This window comes from Oncorhynchus kisutch, unplaced genomic scaffold, assembly GCF_002021735.2.
Source record: "Oncorhynchus kisutch isolate 150728-3 unplaced genomic scaffold, Okis_V2 Okis03b-Okis08b_hom, whole genome shotgun sequence".
Lineage (NCBI taxonomy): Eukaryota > Metazoa > Chordata > Actinopteri > Salmoniformes > Salmonidae > Oncorhynchus > Oncorhynchus kisutch.
In genome coordinates, this window is record NW_022261980.1 from 12,486,469 (window position 1) to 12,510,899 (window position 24,431).

The 24,431-nt window shown below is 45.7% G+C and overlaps 1 protein-coding gene across 1 annotated transcript in view; it reads left to right on the forward strand.

The window, feature by feature from the left end:
* The window catches only part of LOC109886212 (C-myc promoter-binding protein), a 162,968-nt gene that overhangs the window by 85,934 nt on the left and 52,603 nt on the right, over positions 1-24,431 (forward strand). Inside the window, 3 exon segments of the mRNA XM_031812600.1 lie at positions 2,433-2,533; positions 4,738-4,953; positions 10,134-10,279. Of these exon segments, the coding sequence (XP_031668460.1) occupies positions 2,433-2,533; positions 4,738-4,953; positions 10,134-10,279 (463 nt within the window).

Sequence of the window (24,431 nt, forward strand, 5' to 3'; positions counted from 1 at the left end):
TGGGCTGTAAACCCAGTTGAGACAGTCTATTCCCCAAGGTGGGCTGTAAACCCAGTTGAGACAGTCTATTCCTCAAGGTGGGCTGTAATCCAGTTGAGACAGTCTATTCCCCAAGGTGGGCTGTAAACCCCAGTTGAGACAGTCTATTCCGTAACCCAGTTGAGACAGTCTATTCCTCAAGGTGGGCTGTAACCCAGTTGAGACAGTCTATTCCTCAAGGTGGGCTGTAACTGTAACCCAGTTGAGACAGTCTATTCCTCAAGGTGGGCTGTAACTGTAACCCAGTTGAGACAGTCTATTCCTCAAGGTGGGCTGTAACTGTAACCCAGTTGAGACAGTCTATTCCTCAAGGTGGGCTGTAATCCCAGCTGAGACAGTCTATTCCTCAAGGTGGGCTGTAACTGTAACCCAGTTGAGACAGTCTATTCCTCAAGGTGGGCTGTAATCCCAGCTGAGACAGTCTATTCCTCAAGGTGGGCTGTAACTGTAACCCAGCTGAGACAGTCTATTCCTCAAGGTGGGCTGTAACTGTAACCCAGTTGAGACAGTCTATTCCTCAAGGTGGGCTGTAACCCAGCTGAGACAGTCTATTCCTCAAGGTGGGCTGTAATCCAGTTGAGACAGTCTATTCCTCAAGGTGGGCTGTAACTGTAACCCCAGTTGAGACAGTCTATTCCTCACGGTGGGCTGTAAACCCAGTTGAGACAGTCTATTCCTCAAGGTGGGCTGTAACCCAGTTGAGACAGTCTATTCCTCAAGGTGGGCTGTAAACCCAGTTGAGACAGTCTATTCCCCAAGGTGGGCTGTAAACCCAGTTGAGACAGTCTATTCCTCAAGGTGGGCTGTAATCCAGTTGAGACAGTCTATTCCCCAAGGTGGGCTGTAAACCCCAGTTGAGACAGTCTATTCCGTAACCCAGTTGAGACAGTCTATTCCTCAAGGTGGGCTGTAACCCAGTTGAGACAGTCTATTCCTCAAGGTGGGCTGTAACTGTAACCCAGTTGAGACAGTCTATTCCTCAAGGTGGGCTGTAACTGTAACCCAGTTGAGACAGTCTATTCCTCAAGGTGGGCTGTAACTGTAACCCAGTTGAGACAGTCTATTCCTCAAGGTGGGCTGTAATCCCAGCTGAGACAGTCTATTCCTCAAGGTGGGCTGTAACTGTAACCCAGTTGAGACAGTCTATTCCTCAAGGTGGGCTGTAATCCCAGCTGAGACAGTCTATTCCTCAAGGTGGGCTGTAACTGTAACCCAGCTGAGACAGTCTATTCCTCAAGGTGGGCTGTAACTGTAACCCAGTTGAGACAGTCTATTCCTCAAGGTGGGCTGTAACCCAGCTGAGACAGTCTATTCCTCAAGGTGGGCTGTAATCCAGTTGAGACAGTCTATTCCTCAAGGTGGGCTGTAACTGTAACCCCAGTTGAGACAGTCTATTCCTCACGGTGGGCTGTAAACCCAGTTGAGACAGTCTATTCCTCAAGGTGGGCTGTAACCCAGTTGAGACAGTCTATTCCTCAAGGTGGGCTGTAAACCCAGTTGAGACAGTCTATTCCCCAAGGTGGGCTGTAAACCCAGTTGAGACAGTCTATTCCTCAAGGTGGGCTGTAATCCAGTTGAGACAGTCTATTCCCCAAGGTGGGCTGTAAACCCCAGTTGAGACAGTCTATTCCGTAACCCAGTTGAGACAGTCTATTCCTCAAGGTGGGCTGTAACCCAGTTGAGACAGTCTATTCCTCAAGGTGGGCTGTAACTGTAACCCAGTTGAGACAGTCTATTCCTCAAGGTGGGCTGTAATCCCAGCTGAGACAGTCTATTCCTCAAGGTGGGCTGTAACTGTAACCCAGTTGAGACAGTCTATTCCTCAAGGTGGGCTGTAACCCAGTTGAGACAGTCTATTCCTCAAGGTGGGCTGTAACCCAGCTGAGACAGTCTATTCCTCAAGGTGGGCTGTAACCCAGTTGAGACAGTCTATTCCTCAAGGTGGGCTGTAACCCTGCTGAGACAGTCTATTCCTCAAGGTGGGCTGTAATCCAGTTGAGACATTATATTCCTCAAGGTGGGCTGTAATCCCAGCTGAGACAGTCTATTCCTCAAGGTGGGCTGTGGAAGTGTTTTACACGGTAGGTCTTTAATCGACGGTGAAGAAAATGAGACTGTATTGCGTCGTGTTTGGCCACTGTAGGTGTAATGATAATAGTAGAATATATTCCATTTATCAGACGCTTTTATCCACAGCGATGTACTGTGTGCATCCATTTTCCATATGGGTCAAAGTTCAATCTGTTTCTGTGGTTCTAAGATATTTGGAGCAGTCTTGGAGGCAGCCGTCTCGAGGGTGGTCTCCTGCCCCTATCCTTCGCCAGTGTTAGTTTTGGGTGTGTTCCACCTCTCTGCACCTCTGGAGAACTGACCGTGTGTTTCTCCTTTTTCAGCAACGGAGATAAGAGGGCCCTGACCTGGAAGATCCTGCCAAAGAAAGCCTGTAAAAACCTGATGAATGTGCTGAACAATCTCTACCAGCAACTGGTGGACGGTGAGTAGAGGACCGTACTGTACTGTGTGGATAGAGGACTAAAGATTTCAGAATGAATAAACTGGGTCAAGTGTAGCCTGAGTTGCCAGATGTGACTCTGGTTCTGCCTCAGTTCGCTCCTTTAATATAACAAAGACAAAGGAGTTGGCAACAAAAAAAAAGATCTGGCAACCGCTTGGTTGGTTTGTCTTATATAGATCAAGAACACTTTTTTCAATAACACTCCTTTTCAAGGTCGACTTTGAAAGATTCTGTCAAGCTGATGTGTTTGACTCTAGGTGTTCTTCTTCTTCTGAATATGATAAGCCACTGTAGCAGGAGTGTAGGAGTACTTTACATTCAGCTTCCTATTCTTTCTCCAGTGTCTACCAAACAGACGGCAGGTCTATATTAAAGAACAGTGTTGTATCATTCTTCTTCTTCTCTCCTCTTCCTCTGTAACAAAACCACCAGTTAGTATTACATCATTATTCCTTTCTCTCTGCATTTCTCTCGCTCTCTCTTTCTCGCTGCATCTCTCTCGCTCTCTGCATCTCGCTCTCTCGCTCTCTCTCTCTCTCTCGCTCGCTGCATCTCTCTCTCCCTCTCTTTCTCTCTCACCCCCTCTATCTCCAACCTCCCCCCTCGCTCTCTTCTCTCTCTCTCTTGCTGCATCTCTCTCTCACTCTCTTTTTCTCACTCCTCTCTCTCCTCTCTCTCCTCTATCCCCCCTCGCTCTCTTCTCTCTCCTCTCTCTCTCTGTCTCTCCTCCCTCTCCTCCTCTCTCTCTCTCTGTCCTCTCTCCCCCCTCTCCACCCACTCCCTCTCCTCCTCTCTCTCTCTCTCTCCTCTATCCCCCCTCTCTTCCCCCTCGCTCTCTTCTCTCTCCTCTCTCTCTGTCTCTCCTCTCTCCCCCCTCGCTCTCTTCTCTCTCCTCTCTCTCTGTCTCTCCTCCCTCTCCTCCTCTCTCTCTCTCTGTCCTCTCTCCCCCCTCTCCCCCCACTCCCTCTCCCTACCTGCTCTATTTGTCTCCATTAGTTCAGTTGTGTTATTTATATCCTAGCCAGTAAACCTGCTGCCTGCTTATTGAGAAATCAAATACAAATACAAATCGAATAGTGTTACATTCTGAGACTCAGTGAGGCTGAAAATGTGTCCTGCCACTGCATTAGTGTTTAGGCTGGGAATATTGAACATCGATAGAGCTTGGCAGAGTGACAAGCTGAGTCTTATCTTTAGGGTCTTGTTTCTCAGAGGAAAACTAACTTCAGTAGAGATTTAAACTGTTGTGTTTCGTTATTTACCCTTTATCTAGTTCAACAACAACAAGACAGACAGAACCCAAACCCCTCACGTCATCAACTCAACTTTCATACGGACAGTCCTGCTTGTTTTAAGTTGTGTTTTAAACTGTCTTCATCTGTGACAGGTAGTTAAACATAGCAGATAAAATGTTAAGAACACCTTCCTAATATTATGTTGCTTAAAAATCCTTCTTTAACCGGTCTTCTCCACTTCATCTACACTGATTGAAGTGGATTTACCAAGTGACATCAGTAAGGGATCATATCTTTCACCTGGATTCACCTGGTCAGTCTATGTCATGGAAGGAGCAGGTGTTCCTAATGTTTTGTCCACCCATTGTATCTTCTATGAGTGTTTTCCTCTATGTATCTCTGGAACTGCATGAGGGATGCATCCCACATGGCTCCCTGTTCCCTATGTAGTGCACTACATTAAGGAATATGGTGCCATTTGGGACAAACCCTAGAAGATATGTAAACAAAAAACATTTTTTCTATTGGTTCCCCCCCAGATCAGCAGAACCAACAACCCTCTTTTCTATTGGTTCTCCCCAGATCAGCTTAACCAACAACGCACTTTTCTATTGGTTCTCCCCAAGTTGTTGGTCAGCATAACCAACAGCCCTCTTTTCTATTGGTTCTCCCCAGATCAGCATAAACATCAACCCTATTTTCTATTGGTTCTCCCCAGGTTGTTGGGCAGCATAACCAACAGCCCTCTTTTCTATTGGTTCTCCCCAGGTTGTTGGCCAGCATAACCAACAGCCCTCTTTTCTATTGGTTCTCCCCAGGTCAGCATAACCAACAGCCCTCTTTTCTATTGGTTCTCCCCAGGTCAGCATAACCAACAGCCCTCTTTTCTATTGGTTCTCCCCAGGTCAGCATAACCAACAGCCCTCTTTTCTATTGGTTCCCCCCCAGGTCAGCAGCGTCCTGATGGCCTATTGGAGCTGAGTATGAGTGACTGTACAGAGCTGGCCTGTGGGAAGAGCCTCCACAGCCTGGAGATGGAGATACAGGAAGCCTTCCTCAGGTTCATGGCGGCCATCTTGAAAGGCTACCGCTCATACCTGAGACCCATCACCCAGGCCCCGTCTGAGAAGACTACTGACGCCTCCTCTCTCTTTGACCTGCAAGGTTAGTACCGGCTTGGTGTGTATGTGAGTCTCTGTGTGTGTGTGTGTGTGTGTGTGTGTGAGTCTATGTGTGTGTGACTCTCAGTGCATGTGCAGGTCTGGAGCTCTAGCTAGCTGCAGCTGTTCTCTGCTCCAGAGTCTGGCTAGGGGCCAGTTGAAGCTGGCTAATACCACACCTGATAGAGTTGAATCTGGACTGGGGCCAGTTGAAGCTGGCTAATACCACACCTGATAGAGTTGAATCTGGACTGGGGCCAGTTGAAGCTGGCTAATACCACACCTGATAGAGTTGAATCTGGACTGGGGCCAGTTGAAGCTGGCTAATACCACAGCTGATAGAGTTTAATCTGGACTGGGGCCAGTTGAAGCTGGCTAATACCACACCTGATAGAGTTGAATCTGGACTGGGGCCAGTTGAAGCTGGCTAATACCACAGCTGATAGAGTTGAATCTGGACTGGGGCCAGTTGAAGCTGGCTAATACCACAGCTGATAGAGTTGAATCTGGATTGGGGCCAGTTGAAGCTGGCTAATACCACACCTGATAGAGTTGAATCTGGACTGGGGCCAGTTGAAGCTGGCTAATACCACAGCTGATAGAGTTGAATCTGGACTGGGGCCAGTTGAAGCTGGCTAATACCACACCTGATAGAGTTGAATCTGGATTGGGGACAGTTGAAGCTGGCTAATACCACACCTGATAGAGTTGAATCTGGACTGGGGCCAGTTGAAGCTGGCTAATACCACAGCTGATAGAGTTGAATCTGGACTGGGGCCAGTTGAAGCTGGCTAATACCACACCTGATAGAGTTGAATCTGGACTGGGGCCAGTTGAAGCTGGCTAATACCACAGCTGATAGAGTTGAATCTGGACTGGGGCCAGTTGAAGCTGGCTAATACCACACCTGATAGAGTTGAGTCTGGATTGGGGCCAGTTGAAGCTGGCTAATACCACACCTGATAGAGTTGAATCTAGACTGGGGACAGTTGAAGCTGGCTAATACCATCCAATCTGCATTGTCTCTGGTGGGTAAACTAGTCAGACGGTCCTTTATTGTTAAAGACTGCAATGGCTAGCCGTAGCCAAGGACATGAGCATTCTCTAGTGGATGCTAGCCATGCTAGCCGTAGCCAAGGACATGAGCATTCTCTAGTGGATGCTAGCCATGCTAGCCGTAGCCAAGGGCTTCATCCCAAATGGCACCCTATCCCTTATTTAGTGCATTATTTTTGACCATGGCCCATAGCCAAGGACATGTCCATTCTCTAGTGGATGCTAACCATGCTAGCTGTAGCCAAGGACATGAGCATTCTCTAGTGGATGCTAACCATGCTAGCTGTAGCCAAGGACATGAGCATTCTCTAGTGGATGCTAACCATGCTAGCTGTAGCCAAGGACATGTGCATTCTCTAGTGGATGCTAGCCATGCTAGCTGTAGTCAAGGACATGAGCATTCTCTAGTGGATGCTAACCATGCTAGCTGTAGCCAAGGACATGAACATTCTCTAGTGGATGCTAACCATGCTAGCTGTAGCCAAGGACATGAGCATTCTCTAGTGGATGCTAGCCATGCTAGCCGTAGCCAAGGACATGATCATTCTCTAGTGGATGCTAGCCATGCTAGCTGTAGCCAAGGACATGAGCATTCTCTAGTGGATGCTAACCATGCTAGCCGTAGCCAAGGGCTTCATCCCAAATGGCACCCTATCCCTTATTTAGTGCATTATTTTTGACCATGGCCCATAGCCAAGGACATGTGCATTCTCTAGTGGATGCTAGCTGTAGCCAAGGACATGTGCATTCTCTAGTGCATGCTAACCATGCTAGCTGTAGACAAGGAAATGAACATTCTTTAGTGGATGCTAACCATGCTAGCTGTAGCCAAGACATGTGCATTCTCTAGTGGATGCTAGCCATGCTAGCTGTAGCCAAGACATGAGCATTCTTTAGTGGATGCTGGCGATGCTAGCTGTAGCCAAGGACATGTGCATTCTCTAGTGGATGCTAACCATGCTAGCTGTAGTCAAGGACATGAGCATTCTCTAGTGGATGCTAACCATGCTAGCTGTAGACAAGGAAATGAACATTCTTTAGTGGATGCTAACCATGCTAGCTGTAGCCAAGACATGTGCATTCTCTAGTGGATGCTAGCCATGCTAGCTGTAGCCAAGACATGAGCATTCTTTAGTGGATGCTGGCGATGCTAGCTGTAGCCAAGGACATGTGCATTCTCTAGTGGATGCTAACCATGCTAGCTGTAGTCAAGGACATGAGCATTCTCTAGTGGATGCTAACCATGCTAGCTGTAGACAAGGAAATGAACATTCTTTAGTGGATGCTAACCATGCTAGCTGTAGCCAAGACATGTGCATTCTCTAGTGGATGCTAGCCATGCTAGCTGTAGCCAAGACATGAGCATTCTTTAGTGGATGCTGGCGATGCTAGCTGTAGCCAAGGACATGTGCATTCTCTAGTGGATGCTAGCCATGCTAGCTGTAGTCAAGGACATGAGCATTCTCTAGTGGATGCTAACCATGCTAGCTGTAGCCAAGGACATGAACATTCTCTAGTGGATGCTAGCCATGCTAGCTGTAGCCAAGGACATGAGCATTCTCTAGTGGATGCTAGCCATGCTAGTTGTAGCCAAGACATGAGCATTCTTTAGTGGATGCTGGCGATGCTAGCTGTAGCCAAGGACATGAAAATTCTCTCGTGGATGCTAGCCATGCTAGCTGTAGCCAAGGACATGTGCATTCTCTAGTGGATGCTAGCCATGCTAGCTGTAGCCAAGGACATGAAAATTCTCTCGTGGATGCTAGCCATGCTAGCTGTAGCCAAAGACATGTGCATTCTCTAGTGGATGCTAGCTGTAGCTAAGGACATGTTGGATATGAGGAGTGTGATCCTGACAAATAGGGATGAGGAGTTTAGAGACCTCTTCTGCAGTAGTGTTATGTAATGACTAGAGCTGAAAGACACACACACAAGTATGGGTAATGGGAGAATGTGCTTTCTCAACGTGTTTCTTTGGCCAAGTGGTGTGGGTGTATCTGTATCCATAGAGAATCTATCAGCTGTCCATTAGTATTACTGTAGGGACCCACAACAACACAAAGCTTGGCCTGCAGTGTGAGCCAATGACCAACCATCCTCCCCACTCCCCCTGGCCCTGTTTGTCCTGCAGGTCAGCTGTTAGGCAGGTCAGGTCAGCTGTTAGTCAGGTCAGGTCAGCTGTTAGTCAGGTCAGGTCAGCTGTTAGTCAGGTCAGCTGTTAGTCAGGTCAGGTCAGCTGTTAGTCAGGTCAGGTCAGCTGTTAGTCAGGTCAGCTGTTAGTCAGGTCAGCTGTTAGTCAGGTCAGGTCAGCTGTTAGTCAGGTCAGGTCAGCTGTTAGTCAGGTCAGGTCAGCTGTTAGTCAGGTCAGCTGTTAGTCAGGTCAGCTGTTAATCATGTCAGCTGTTAGTCAGGTCAGCTGTTAATCATGTCAGCTGTTAGTCAGGTCAGGTCAGCTGTTAGTCAGGTCAGGTCAGCTGTTAGTCAGGTCAGGTCAGCTGTTAGTCAGGTCAGCTGTTAGTCAGGTCAGGTCAGCTGTTAGTCAGGTCAGGTCAGCTGTTAGTCAGGTCAGGTCAGCTGTTAGTCAGGTCAGCTGTTAGTCAGGTCAGGTCAGCTGTTAGTCAGGTCAGCTGTTAATCAGGTCAGCTGTTAGTCAGGTCAGGTCAGCTGTTAGTCAGGTCAGCTGTTAATCATGTCAGCTGTTAGTCAGGTCAGGTCAGCTGTTAATCATGTCAGCTGTTAATCATGTCAGCTGTTAATCATGTCAGCTGTTAGTCAGGTCAGCTGTTAGTCAGGTCAGGTCAGCTGTTAGTCAGGTCAGGTCAGCTGTTAGTCAGGTCAGCTGTTAGTCAGGTCAGGTCAGCTGTTAGTCAGGTCAGCTGTTAATCATGTCAGCTGTTAGTCAGGTCAGCTGTTAATCATGTCAGCTGTTAGTCAGGTCAGCTGTTAATCAGGTCAGCTGTTAGTCAGGTCAGGTCAGCTGTTAATCATGTCAGCTGTTAGTCAGGTCAGCTGTTAGTCAGGTCAGCTGTTAAATCATGTCAGCTGGGTTTAACAATTAAGGAAGTCACTTCCCTGTTTTGCACCCTAGATTGGCCATGTGTTATCTTACCTGCACGACTGTGCCTAGCTAAGGTACATCTTTTGTTATTGTAAAAGAGAATGTGTTCTCAAAGACTTACCTGGTTAAATAAAGACTAACATGGTTAAATAAAGACTAACCTGGTTAAATAAAGACTTACCTGGTTAAATAAAGACTCACCTGGTTAAATAAAGACTTACCTAGTTAAATAAAGACTCACCTGGTTAAATAAAGACTTACCTAGTTAAATAAAGACTCACGTGGTTAAATAAAGACTTACCTAGTTAAATAAAGACTCACCTGGTTAAATAAAGACTCGCCAGGTTAAATAAAGACTCACCTGGTTAAATAAAGACTCGCCTGGTTAAATAAAGACTCGCCTGGTTAAATAAAGACTCGCCTGGTTAAATAAAGACTCGCCTGGTTAAATAAAGACTCGCCTGGTTAAATAAAGACTCGCCTGGTTAAATAAAGACTCACCTGGTTAATAAAGACTCGCCTGGTTAAATAAAGACTCACCTGGTTAAATAAAGACTCACCTGGTTAAATAAAGACTCGCCTGGTTAAATAAAGACTCACCTAGTTAAATAAAGGTTAAAAAATATATAAAAAATAAGCAGTGTGCTTCATGGTCAAGGTTCCAAGACCCTAAACCTATTTTGCCAGATATGTCTAGCAGTGAACCACAAATGTTCCGTTTCTCCCTCCCCAACCGTCCTCTTCAGGGTTCCTGAGACTGGTCCCACCAGAAGGTCTACTGTATCTTTTTAGGTTTCTCATATGGTTGTAATGTTCTGTAGGGTTCCTGAAGAGCAGAGACCGTTCCCACCAGAAGTTCTACTGTATCTTGTTAGGTTTCTCATATGGTTGTAATGTTCTGTAGGGTTCCTAAAGAGTAGAGACCGGTCCCACCAGAAGGTCTACTGTATCTTTTTAGGTTTCTCATATGGTTGTAATGTTCTGTAGGGTTCCTGAAGAGCAGAGACCGGTCCCACCAGAAGTTCTACTGTATCTTGTTAGGTTTCTCATATGGTTGTAATGTTCTGTAGGGTTCCTGAAGAGCAGAGACCGGTCCCACCAGAAGTTCTACTCCCTGATGACCAAGACTCAGATGTTCACCAGATTCATAGAGGAATGCTCCTTCGTCTCAGACGAAGACGCCAGCTTGGCCTTCTTCGATGACTGTGTGGACAAGGTACAGCTTGGTTTATAATACTGTCATCCTGGTCCTTCATAGACCTATTCTCTGAAATAACCCTAACCCTTCTCCATAGAGCTTGGTTTATAATACTGTCATCCTGGTCCTTCATAGACCTATTCTCTGAAATAACCCTAACCCTTCTCCATAGAGCTTGGTTTATAATACTGTCATCCTGGTCCTTCATAGACCTATTCTCTGAAATAACCCTAACCCTTCTCCATAGAGCTTGGTTTATAATACTGTCATCCTGGTCCTTCATAGACCTATTCTCTGAAATAACCCTAACCCTTCTCCATAGAGCTTGGTTTATAGTACTAAATCATCCTAGTCATATATAGACCTGTCCTCTGTGAAATGTATCTCCCTGTCTAGTAGCTATGCTATCCCTTATCAGTGTTCTTCTCCCTGTCTAGTAGCTATGCTATCCTCTCAGTGTTCTTCTCCCTGTCTAGTAGCTCTGCTATCCTCTCAGTGTTCTTCTCCCTGTCTAGTAGCTATGCTATCCTCTCAGTGTTCTTCTCCCTGTCTAGTAGCTATGCTATCCTCTCAGTGTTCTTCTCCCTGTCTAGTAGCTATGCTATCCCCTCTCAGTGTTCTTCTCCCTGTCTAGTAGCTATGCTATCCCCTCTCAGTGTTCACCTCCCTGTCTAGTAGCTATGCTATCCTCTCAGTGTTCTTCTCCCTGTCTAGTAGCTATGCTATCCCTTATCAGTGTTCTTCTCCCTGTCTAGTAGCTATGCTATCCTCTCAGTGTTCTTCTCCCTGTCTATTAGCTATTCTATCCTCTCTCAGTGTTCTTCTCCCTGTCTAGTAGCTATGCTATCCTCTCAGTGTTCTTCTCCCTGTCTAGTATATATGCTATCCTCTCAGTGTTCTTCTCCCTGTCTAGTAGCTATGCTATCCTCTCAGTGTTCTTCTCCCTGTCTAGTAGCTATGCTATCCTCTCAGTGTTCTTCTCCCTGTCTAGTAGCTATGCTATCCTCTCAGTGTTCTTCTCCCTGTCTAGTAGCTATGCTATCCTCTCAGTGTTCTTCTCCCTGTCTAGTAGCTATGGCTATCCTCTCAGTGTTCTTCTCCCTGTCTAGTAGCTATGCTATCCTCTCAGTGTTCTTCTCCCTGTCTAGTAGCTATGCTATCCTCTCAGTGTTCTTCTCCCTGTCTAGTAGCTATGCTATCCTCTCAGTGTTCTTCTCCCTGTCTAGTAGCTATGCTATCCTCTCAGTGTTCTTCTCCCTGTCTAGTAGCTATGCTATCCTCTCAGTGTTCTTCTCCCTGTCTAGTAGCTAGGCTATCCTCTCAGTGTTCTTCTCCCTGTCTAGTAGCTATGCTATCCTCTCAGTGTTCTTCTCCCTGTCTAGTAGCTATGCTATCCTCTCTCAGTGTTCTTCTCCCTGTCTAGTAGCTATGCTATCCCTTATCAGTGTTCTTCTCCCAGTCTAGTAGCTATGCTATCCTCTCAGTGTTCTTCTCCCTGTCTAGTAGCTATGCTATCCCTTATCAGTGTTCTTCTCCCTGTCTAGTAGCTATGCTATCCTCTCAGTGTTCTTCTCCCTGTCTAGTAGCTATGCTATCCCTTATCAGTGTTCTTCTCCCTGTCTAGTAGCTATGCTATCCTCTCAGTGTTCTTCTCCCTGTCTAGTAGCTATGCTATCCTCTCAGTGTTCTTCTCCCTGTCTAGTAGCTATGCTATCCTCTCAGTGTTCTTCGCCCTGTCTAGTAGCTATGCTATCCTCTCAGTGTTCTTCTCCCTGTCTAGTAGCTATGCTATCCTCTCAGTGTTCTTCTCCCTGTCTAGTAGCTATGCTATCCTCTCAGTGTTCTTCTCCCTGTCTAGTAGCTATGCTATCCTCTCAGTGTTCTTCTCCCTGTCTAGTAGCTATGCTATCCTTATCAGTGTTCTTCTCCCTGTCTAGTAGCTATGCTATCCTCTCAGTGTTCTTCTCCCTGTCTAGTAGCTCTGCTATCCTCTCAGTGTTCTTCTCCCTGTCTAGTAGCTATGCTATCCTCTCAGTGTTCTTCTCCCTGTCTAGTAGCTATGCTATCCTCTCAGTGTTCTTCTCCCTGTCTAGTAGCTATGCTATCCCTCTCAGTGTTCTTCTCCCTGTCTAGTAGCCTATGCTATCCCCTCTCAGTGTTCACTCCCTTGTCTAGTAGCTATGCTATCCTCTCAGTGTTCTTCTCCCTGTCTAGTAGCTATGCTATCCTATCAGTGTTCTTCTCGCCTGTCTAGTAGCTATGCTATCCCTTCAGTGTTCTTCTCCCTGTCTAGTAGCTATGCTATCCTCTCAGTGTTCTTCTCCCTGTCTAGTAGCTATGCTATCCTCTCAGTGTTCTTCTCCCTGTCTAGTAGCTATGCTATCCCTCTCAGTGTTCTTCTCCCTGTCTAGTAGCTATGCTATCCCTCTCAGTGTTCTTCTCCCTGTCTAGTAGCTATGCTATCCTCTCAGTGTTCTTCTCCCTGTCTAGTAGCTATGCTATCCTCTCAGTGTTCTTCTCCCTGTCTAGTAGCTATGCTATCCTCTCAGTGTTCTTCTCCCTGTCTAGTAGCTATGCTATCCTCTCAGTGTTCTTCTCCTGTCTAGTAGCTATGCTATCCTCTCAGTGTTTCTTCTCCCTGTCTAGTAGCTATGCTATCCTCTCAGTGTTCTTCCCCCTGTCTAGTAGCTATGCTATCCTCTCAGTGTTCTTCTCCCTGTCTAGTAGCTATGCTATCCTCTCAGTGTTCTTCTCCCTGTCTAGTAGCTATGCTATCCCCTTCAGTGTTCTCTCCCTGTCTAGTAGCTATGCTATCCCTCTCAGTGTTCACCTCCCTGTCTAGTAGCTATGCTATCCTCTCAGTGTTCTTCTCCCTGTCTAGTAGCTATGCTATCCCTTATCAGTGTTCTTCTCCCTGTCTAGTAGCTATGCTATCCTCTCAGTGTTCTTCTCCCTGTCTAGTAGCTATGCTATCCTCTCTCAGTGTTCTTCTCCCTGTCTAGTAGCTATGCTATCCTCTCAGTGTTCTTCTCCCTGTCTAGTAGATATGCTATCCTCTCAGTGTTCTTCTCCCTGTCTAGTAGCTATGCTATCCTCTCAGTGTTCTTCTCCCTGTCTAGTAGCTATGCTATCCTCTCAGTGTTCTTCTCCCTGTCTAGTAGCTATGCTATCCTCTCAGTGTTCTTCTCCCTGTCTAGTAGCTATGCTATCCTCTCAGTGTTCTTCTCCCTGTCTAGTAGCTATGCTATCCTCTCAGTGTTCTTCTCCCTGTCTAGTAGCTATGCTATCCTCTCAGTGTTCTTCTCCCTGTCTAGTAGCTATGCTATCCTCTCAGTGTTCTTCTCCCTGTCTAGTAGGCTATGCTATCCTCTCAGTGTTCTTCTCCCTGTCTAGTAGCTATGCTATCCTCTCAGTGTTCTTCTCCCTGTCTAGTAGCTATGCTATCCTCTCAGTGTTCTTCTCCCTGTCTAGTAGCTATGCTATCCTCTCAGTGTTCTTCTCCCTGTCTAGTAGCTCTGCTATCCTCTCAGTGTTCTTCTCCCTGTCTAGTAGCTATGCTATCCCTCTCAGTGTTCTTCTCCCTGTCTAGTAGCTATGCTATCCCTTATCAGTGTTCTTCTCCCAGTCTAGTAGCTATGCTATCCTCTCAGTGTTCTTCTCCCTGTCTAGTAGCTATGCTATCCCTTATCAGTGTTCTTCTCCCTGTCTAGTAGCTATGCTATCCTCTCAGTGTTCTTCTCCCTGTCTAGTAGCTATGCTATCCCTTATCAGTGTTCTTCTCCCTGTCTAGTAGCTATGCTATCCTCTCAGTGTTCTTCTCCCTGTCTAGTAGCTATGCTATCCTCTCAGTGTTCTTCTCCCTGTCTAGTAGCTATGCTATCCTCTCAGTGTTCTTCGCCCTGTCTAGTAGCTATGCTATCCTCTCAGTGTTCTTCTCCCTGTCTAGTAGCTATGCTATCCTCTCAGTGTTCTTCTCCCTGTCTAGTAGCTATGCTATCCTCTCAGTGTTCTTCTCCCGTCTAGTAGCTATGCTATCCTCTCAGTGTTCTTCTCCCCTGTCTAGTAGTATGCTATCCCTTATCAGTGTTCTTTCTCCCTGTCTAGTAGCTATGCTATCCTCTCAGTGTTCTTCTCCCTGTCTAGTAGCTATGCTATCCCTTATCAGTGTTCTTTCTCCCTGTCTAGTAGCTATGCTATCTCTCAGTGTTTTTCTCCCTGTCTAGTAGCTATGCTATCCTCTCAGTGTTCTTCTCCTGTCTAGTAGCTATGCTAATCCTCTCAGTGTTCTTCTCCCTGTCTAGTAGCTATGCTATCCTCTCAGTGTTCTTTCTCCCTGTCTAGTAGCTATGCTATCCTCTCTGTGCTTCCTTCTCCCTGTCTAGTAGCTATGCTATCCCTTATCAGTGTTCTTCTCCCTGTCTAGTAGCTATGCTATCCTCTCAGTGTTCTTCTCCCTGTCTAGTAGCTATGCTATCCCTTATCAGTGTTCTTCTCCCTGTCTAGTAGCTATGCTATCCTCTCAGTGTTCTTCTCCCTGTCTAGTAGCTATGCTATCCCTTATCAGTGTTCTTCTCCCTGTCTAGTAGCTATGCTATCCTCTCAGTGTTTTTTCTCCCCTGGCTAGTGCTATGCTATCCTCTCAGTGTTCTTCTCCCTGTCTAGTAGCTATGCTATCCTCTCAGTGTTCTTCTCCCTGTCTAGTAGCTATGCTATCCTCTCAGTGTTCTTCTCCCTGTCTAGTAGCTATGCTATCCTCTCAGTGTTCTTCTCCCTGTCTAGTAGCTATGCTATCCTCTCAGTGTTCTTCTCCCTGTCTAGTAGCTATGCTATCCTCTCAGTGTTCTTCTCCCTGTCTAGTAGCTATGCTATCCTCTCAGTGTTCTTCTCCCGTCTAGTAGCTATGGCTATCCTCTCAGTGTTCTTCTCCCTGTCTAGTAGCTATGCTTGATATCCTCTACCTTTACTTTCCCCCTCCCATCCATTTCCATTCCCCTCCATTCCTCTTTACTCTGTTAATTGCTGATGTAGGTGCAGCCAAAGCATTAACACAGCAGATTTTTACTAATTAAGTCTTTATTGAAGACCGTGGGGTGTTTCTCAATATGCATATTACCGTGCTCCCCTGAGTCACTGGGTGTTCTCAATATGCATATTACCGTGCTCCCCTGAGTCACTGGGTGTTTCTCAATATGCATATTACCGTGCTCCCCTGAGTCACTGGGTGTTTCTCAATATGCATATTACCGTGCTCCCCTGAGTCACTGGGTGTTTCTCAATATGCATATTACCGTGCTCCCCTGAGTCACTGGGTGTTTCTCAATATGCATACTACCGTGCTCCCCTGAGTCACTGGGTGTTTCTCAATATGCATATTACCGTGCTCCCCTGAGTCACTGGGTGTTTCTCAATATGCATACTACCGTGCTCCCCTGAGTCACTGGGTGTTTCTCAATATGCATATTACCGTGCTCCCCTGAGTCACTGGGTGTTCCTCATGCATATTACCGTGCTCCACACTCTCATCTTCTAGTGCATTTTCCCGAGGACATTTTCTTGAGTACGCATAAAACATTCCATTTGAGAAGCCCTCCCCCTACTGTATTACCTCACACTGAGCAGCACTCCCCCTACTGTATTACCTCCCACTCCCCCTACTGTATTACCTCACACTGAGTAGCACTCCCCCTACTGTATTACCTCACACTGAGTAGCACTCCCCCTACTGTATTACCTCACGCTGAGCAGCACTCCCTCTACTGTATTACCTCATGCTGAACAGCACTACCCCTACTGTATTACCTCACGCTGAGCAGCACTCCCCCTACTGTATTACCTCACGCTGAGCAGCACTCCCCCTACTGTATTACCTCATGCTGAGCAGCACTCCCCCTACTGTATTACCTCACGCTGAGCAGCACTCCCCCTACTGTATTACCTCACGCTGAGCAGCACTCCCCCCTACTGTATTACCTCAACGCTGAGCAGCACTCCCCCTACTGTATTACCTCACGCTGAGCAGCACTCCCCCTACAGTATTACCTCACACTACCCCTACTGTATTACCTCACGCTGAGCAGCACTCCCCCTACTGTATTACCTCACGCTGAGCAGCACTCCCCCTACTGTATTACCTCACGCTGAGCAGCACTACCCCTACTGTATTACCTCACGCTGAGCAGCACTCCCCTACTGTATTACCTCACGCTGCACCTCCCCTACTGTATTACCTCACACTGAGCAGCGCTCCCCCTACTGTATTACCTCACGCTGAGCAGCACTCCCCCTACAGTATTACCTCACACTCCCCCTACTGTATTACCTCACGCTGAGCAGCACTACCCCTACTGTATTACCTCACGCTGCACCTCCCCTACTGTATTACCTCACACTGAGCAGCTCTCCCCCTACTGTATTACCTCACGCTGAGCAGCACTCGCCCTACTGTATTACCTCACACTGAGCAGCACTCCCTCGACTGTATTACCTCACACTGAGCAGCGCTCCCCCTACTGTATTACCTCACACTGAGCAGCGCTCCCCCTACTGTATTACCTCACACTGAGCAGCGCTCCCCCTACTGTATTACCTAACAAAGTATTGAGATAAACTTTCGTTATTGACCAAATACTTATTTTCCCCCATAATTTGCAAATAAATTCATTAAAAATCCTACAATGTGATTTTCAGGATTTTTTTCTTCTCATTTTGTCTGTCATAGTTGAAGTGTACCTATGATGAAAATTATATAGGCCTCTCACATCTTTTTAAGTGGGAGAACTTGCACAATTGGTGGCTGACTAAATACTTTTTTGCCCCACTATAGATGTTGATGTATGGTTTTGCCAGACCCATCCAGGGATGTAGTGGAGGGTAAATGCCATTTACACACATTTTTATTTGTGAAATAGTGTTTACTTACCTTTTTATTTTGTTAATGATCGTTTATCCACTTATTATTACTTTATTATTACTTTATTATTACTTTAGTATTACTTTAGTATTACTTTATTATTACTTTATTATTACTTTATTACTTTAGTATTACTTTAGTATTACTTTAGTATTACTTTAGTATTACTTTAGTATTACTTTATTATTACTTTATTACTTTAGTATTACTTTAGTATTACTTTAGTATTACTTTATTACTTTATTATTACTTTATTATTACTATAGTATTACTTTATTATTACTTTATTACTTTAGTATTACTTTATTATTACTTTATTATTACTTTATTACTTTAGTATTACTTTAGTATTACTTTAGTATTACTTTAGTATTACTTTAGTATTACTTTATTACTTTAGTATTACTTTAGTATTACTTTAGTATTACTTTAGTATTACTTTAGTATTACTTTATTATTACTTTATTACTTTAGTATTACTTTAGTATTACTTTAGTATTACTTTATTACTATAGTATTACTTTATTATTACTTTAGTATTACTTTAGTATTACTTTATTATTACTTTATTATTACTTTAGTATTACTTTATTATTACTTTAGTATTACTTTAGTATTACTTTAGTATTACTTTAGTATTACTTTATTATTACTATAGTATTACTATAGTATTACTTTAGTATTACTTTAGTATTACTTTAGTATTACTTTATTACTTTAGTATTACTTTCCCAGCGTTGATCTGAGTTGTAATCGCACTTACCTTTGCTAACGAGTGAAATCATGAATGATTCATGAATGCTCGTTATGTTCACCTGCTCTCCTGGATTTGCCTCGTTAGCATTCACTCACCGCTCTGTCCAACGGGAAACTCCGGCCCCTACATAGGCCGAGTGGTGAAACAAACTACCTCAGCCCAGACCTACGTGGGCAAGTGGCAGAGAGACACTGCTGACAGTGTGATTTCTTTTTTTAACATCCCTCGACTCCTGCCGTGACAACAGACATCCCCCAAACCAAAACATCCCTCGACTCCTGCCGTGTCAACAGACATCCCCCAACCCAAAACATCCCTCGACTCCTGCCGTGATTTGGACTCATACTCCAACCCTCCCGTGCTCCAATTTGCTTAATCAGAGCACTGTAGTATGCATTTTGGGAAACACCTTGTGAGTAATTGAATTAGTTGTGTTACTGCTTGGCTGGAGCCAAAGCCTGCACCCACACTGACCCATTGTGGATAAGATTGCCCACCCCTGATTAACATCTAGCTGGTTTTCTTCCTGTAGCCTCTCCTAGTCCAATCAGCCCTTTAACCGTAGTACTGTCTGGTTATTTCCTTTAACCACGGTACTGTCTGGTTATTTCCTTTAACCATGGTACTGTCTGCTGTCTGGTTATTTCCTTTAACCACGGTACTGTCTACTGTCTGGTTATTTCCTTTAACCACGGTACTGTCTGGTTATTTCCTTTAACCATGGTACTGTCTGCTGTCTGGTTATTTCCTTTAACCACGGTACTGTCTACTGTCTGGTTATTTCCTGTAACCACGGTACTGTCTGGTTATTTCCTTTAACCACGGTACTGTCTGGTTATTTCCTGTAACCATGGTACTGTCTGGTTATTTCCTTTAACCATGGTACTGTCTACTGTCTGGTTATTTCCTTTAACCACGGTACTGTCTGGTTATTTCCTTTAACCATGGTACTGTCTGCTGTCTGGTTATTTCCTTTAACCACGGTACTGTCTACTGTCTGGTTATTTCCTTTAACCATGATACTGTCTGGTTATTTCCTTTACCCATGGTACTGTCTGGTTATTTCCTTTAACCACGGTACTGTCTGGTTATTTCCTTTAACCATGATACTGTCTGCTGTCTGGTTATTTCCTTTAACCACGGTACTGTCTGCTATCTGGTTATTTCCTTTAACCACGGTGCTGTCTGGTTATTTCCTGTAACCATGGTACTGTCTGGTTATTTCCCATCAGTCCTGCTCTCCTCCAACTGTCTCTAACTCAATATGCTCTCTTCTCTTCTCTTGTTCCCCCTCTCCTCTCTGCCTCCCTGTGCATGCAGCTCTACAGTGCAGACAAAGGAGGCAAGGTGAGTGTGACTGTGTCCACCCTCACACTCTACCACCCTGACATCCTACCACCCTCACACCCTGACATCCTACCACCCTCACACTCTACCACCCTGACATCCTACCACCCTCACACTGTACCACCCTGACACTCCACCACCCTGACATTGTACCACCCTGACACTCTACCACCCTGACATCCTACCACCCTCACACTCTGACATCCTACCACCCTGACATTGTACCACCCTGACACTCTACCACCCTGACATCCTACCACCCTCACACTGTACCACCCTGACACTCCACCACCCTGACATCGTACCACCCTGACACTCTACCACCCTGACATCCTACCACCCTCACACTGTACCACCCTGACACTCCACCACCCTGACGTCGTACCACCCTGACACTCTACCACCCTGACATCCTACCACCCTCACACTGTACCACTCTGACACTCTACCACCCTGACACTGTACCACCCTGACACTCTACCACCCTAACATTGTACCAATCTACCACCCTGACATCGTACCACCCTGACATCCTACCACCCTCACACTATACCACCCTGACACTCTACCACCCTGACATCATACCACTCTACCACCCTGACACTCTACCACTCTACCACCCTGACATTGTACTAATCTACCACCCTGACACTCTACCACTCTACCATCCTGACACTCTACCACACTGACACTCTACCACTCTACCACCCTGACACTCTACCAACCTGACACTTTACCAATCTGACACCCTGACACTCTACCAATCTACGACCCTGACACTCTACCACCCTGACACTCTGCCATCCTGACACTCTACCATTCTACCACTCTGACACTCTGCCACCCTCACACTCTGCCACCCAGACACTATACCACCCTGACACTCTACCACCCTGACACTATACCACTCTACCACCCTGACACTCTACCACCCTGACACTCTACCACCCTGACACTCTACCACCCTGACACTCTACCACCCTGACACTATACCACCCTGACACTCTACCACCCTGATACTCTACCACTCTACCTCCCTGACACTACCACCCTGCCACTATACCACTCTACCACCCTGACACTATACCACCCTGACACCCTGACACTATACCACCCTGACACTCTACCACCCTGACACTCTACCACCCTGACACTCTACCACCCTGACACTCTACCACCCTGACACTATACCACTCTACCACCCTGACACTATACCACTCTACCACCCTGACACTATACCACTCTACCACCCTGACACTCTACCACCCTGACACTCTACCACCCTGACACTATACCACTCTACCACCCTGACACTATACCACTCTACCACCCTGACACAACTTATTTACTGTCAACTAAGTTCTGTCCATACTACTGTTGCTTCATTCTACAGGGTATGCTAGTGTGAATATACTACTCTGCTACCTTCCCTTCTGTAGTAAAACACAGGACAGTCCACCTCTCTGTCTCTGTCTCTGTTACCTTCCCTTCTGTAGTAAAACACAGGACAGTCCACCTCTCTGTCTCTGTTACCTTCCCTTCTGTAGTAAAACACAGGACAGTCCACCTCTCTGTCTCTGTCTCTGCTACCTTCCCTTCTGTAGTAAAACACAGGACAGTCCACCTCTCTGTCTCTGTCTCTGCTACCTTCCCTTCTGTAGTAAAACACAGGACAGTCCACCTCTCTGTCTCTGTCTCTGTTACCTTCCCTTCTGTAGTAAAACACAGGACAGTCCACCTCTCTGTCTCTGTTACCTTCCCTTCTGTAGTAAAACACAGGACAGTCCACCTCTCTGTCTCTGTCTCTGTTACCTTCCCTTCTGTAGTAAAACACAGGACAGTCCAACTCTCTGTCTCTGTCTCTGTTACCTTCCCTTCTGTAGTAAAACACAGGACAGTCCACCTCTCTGTCTCTGTCTCTGTTACCTTCCCTTCTGTAGTAAAACACAGGACAGTCCACCTCTCTGTCTCTGTTACCTTCCCTTCTGTAGTAAAACACAGGACAGTCCACCTCTCTGTCTCTGCTACCTTCCCTTCTGTAGTAAAACACAGGACAGTCCACCTCTCTGTCTCTGTTACCTTCCCTTCTGTAGTAAAACACAGGACAGTCCACCTCTCTGTCTCTGTCTCTGTTACCTTCCCTTCTGTAGTAAAACACAGGACAGTCCACCTCTCTGTCTCTGTTACCTTCCCTTCTGTAGTAAAACACAGGACAGTCCACCTCTCTGTCTCTGTTATCTTCCCTTCTGTAGTAAAACACAGGACAGTCCACCTCTCTGTCTCTGTCTCTGCTACCTTCCCTTCTGTAGTAAAACACAGGACAGTCCACCTCTCTGTCTCTGTCTCTGTTACCTTCCCTTCTGTAGTAAAACACAGGACAGTCCACCTCTCTGTCTCTGTCTCTGTTACCTTCCCTTCTGTAGTAAAACACAGGACAGTCCACCTCTCTGTCTCTGTCTCTGTTACCTTCCCTTCTGTAGTAAAACACAGGACAGTCCACCTCTCTGTCTCTGTTACCTTCCCTTCTGTAGTAAAACACAGGACAGTCCACCTCTCTGTCTCTGTCTCTGCTACCTTCCCTTCTGTAGTAAAACACAGGACAGTCCACCTCTCTGTCTCTGTCTCTGCTACCTTCCCTTCTGTAGTAAAACACAGGACAGTCCACCTCTCTGTCTCTGTCTCTGTTACCTTCCCTTCTGTAGTAAAACACAGGACAGTCCACCTCTCTGTCTCTGTCTCTGTTACCTTCCCTTCTGTAGTAAAACACAGGACAGTCCACCTCTCTGTCTCTGTCTCTGCTACCTTCCCTTCTGTAGTAAAACACAGGACAGTCCACCTCTCTGTCTCTGTTACCTTCCCTTCTGTAATAAAACACAGGACAGTCCACCTCTCTGTCTCTGTCTCTGTTACCTTCCCTTCTGTAGTAAAACACAGGACAGTCCACCTCTCTGTCTCTGTCTCTGTTACCTTCCCTTCTGTAGTAAAACACAGGACAGTCCACCTCTCTGTCTCTGTTACCTTCCCTTCTGTAATAAAACACAGGACAGTCCACCTCTCTGTCTCTGCTACCTTCCCTTCTGTAGTAAAACACAGGACAGTCCACCTCTCTGTCTCTGTTACCTTCCCTTCTGTAGTAAAACACAGGACAGTCCACCTCTCTGTCTCTGTTACCTTCCCTTCTGTAGTAAAACACAGGACAGTCCACCTCTCTGTCTCTGTCTCTGTTACCTTCCCTTCTGTAGTAAAACACAGTGAGTCTCTCTACTCTGCATTACACCAAGTCTTTCATTGTGGATCGTTGTATCCAGTTTGCTGCAGCAGCACTGGTGTCTGGTAGAAAACCCCTACTTTCATTCTCTAATGATTTCAGCCTTGAATTTTTCATGACTTGAGCTGAGAAGGGCTTTTTAGCAGCTCATTGATGTGTAAAAGGCCTGATGGTAGAGTTGATGTGGAGGTTTACAGTTGATGTGGAGGATTTACCAGTTGATGTGGAGGTTTAGATTTGATGTGGAGGTTTACAGTTGATGTGGAGGTTTACAGTTGATGTGGAGGTTTACAGTTGATGTGGAGGTTTAGAGTTGATGTGGAGGTTTACAGTTGATGTGGAGGTTTAGAGTTGATGTGGAGGTTTACAGTTGATGTGGAGGTTTAGATTTGATGTGGAGGTTTACAGTTGATGTGGAGGTTTACAGTTGATGTGGAGGTTTAGAGTTGATGTGGAGGTTTACAGTTGATGTGGAGTTTAGAGTGATGTGGAGGTTTAGAGTTGATGTGGAGGTTTAGAGTTGATGTGGAGGTTAAGTATGGAGGTTAGTTGATGTGGAGGTTTAGAGTGATGTGGAGGTTTAGAGTTGATGTGGAGGTTTAGAGTTGATGTGGAGGTTTAGAGTTGATGTGGAGGTTTAGAGTTGATGTGGAGGTTTAGAGTTGATGTGGAGGTTTAGAGTTGATGTGGAGGTTTAGAGTTGATGTGGAGGTTTAGAGTTGATGTGGAGGTTTAAGTTGATGTGGAGGTTTACAGTTGATGTGGAGGTTTACAGTTGATGTGGAGGTTTAGAGTTGATGTGGAGGTTTAGAGTTGATGTGGAGTTTTACAGTTGATGTGGAGGTTTACAGTTGATGTGGAGGTTTACAGTTGATGTGGAGATTTACAGTTGATGTGGAGGTTTAGAGTTGATGTGGAGGTTTAGAGTTGATGTGGAGGTTTAGAGTTGATGTGGAGGTTTAGAGTTGATGTGGAGGTTTAGAGTTGATGTGGAGGTTTAGAGTTGATGTGGAGGTTTAGAGTTGATGTGGAGGTTTAGAGTTGATGTGGAGGTTTACAGTTGATGTGGAGTTTTAGAGTTGATGTGGAGGTTTAGAGTGGACGTTTAGAGTTGATGTGGAGGTTTAGAGTTGATGTGGAGGTTTAGAGTTGATGTGGAGGTTTAGAGTTGATGTGGAGGTTTAGAGTTGATGTGGAGGTTTAGAGTTGATGTGGAGGTTTAGAGTTGATGTGGAGGTTTACAGTTGATGTGGAGGTTTACAGTTGATGTGGAGGTTTACAGTTGATGTGGAGGTTTACAGTTGATGTGGAGGTTTACAGTTGATGTGGAGGTTTAGAGTTGATGTGGAGGTTTAGAGTTGATGTGGAGTTTTACAGTTGATGTGGAGGTTTAGAGTTGATGTGGAGGTTTAGAGTTGATGTGGAGGTTTAGAGTTGATGTGGAGGTTTACAGTTGATGTGGAGATTTAGAGTTGATGTGGAGGTTTAGAGTGGAGGTTTAGAGTTGATGTGGAGGTTTAGAGTTGATGTGGAGGTTTACAGTTGATGTGGAGATTTACAGTTGATGTGGAGGTTTACAGTTGATGTGGAGGTTTACAGTTGATGTGGAGGTTTACAGTTGATGTGGAGGTTTACAGTTGATGTGGAGGTTTACAGTTGATGTGGAGGTTTACAGTTGATGTGGAGGTTTAGAGTTGATGTGGAGGTTTACAGTTGATGTGGAGGTTTACAGTTGATGTGGAGGTGTAGAGTTGATGTGGAGGTTTACAGTTGATGTGGAGGTTTACAGTTGATGTGGAGGTTTACAGTTGATGTGGAGGTTTACAGTTGATGTGGAGGTTTACAGTTGATGTGGAGGTTTACAGTTGATGTGGAGGTTTACAGTTGA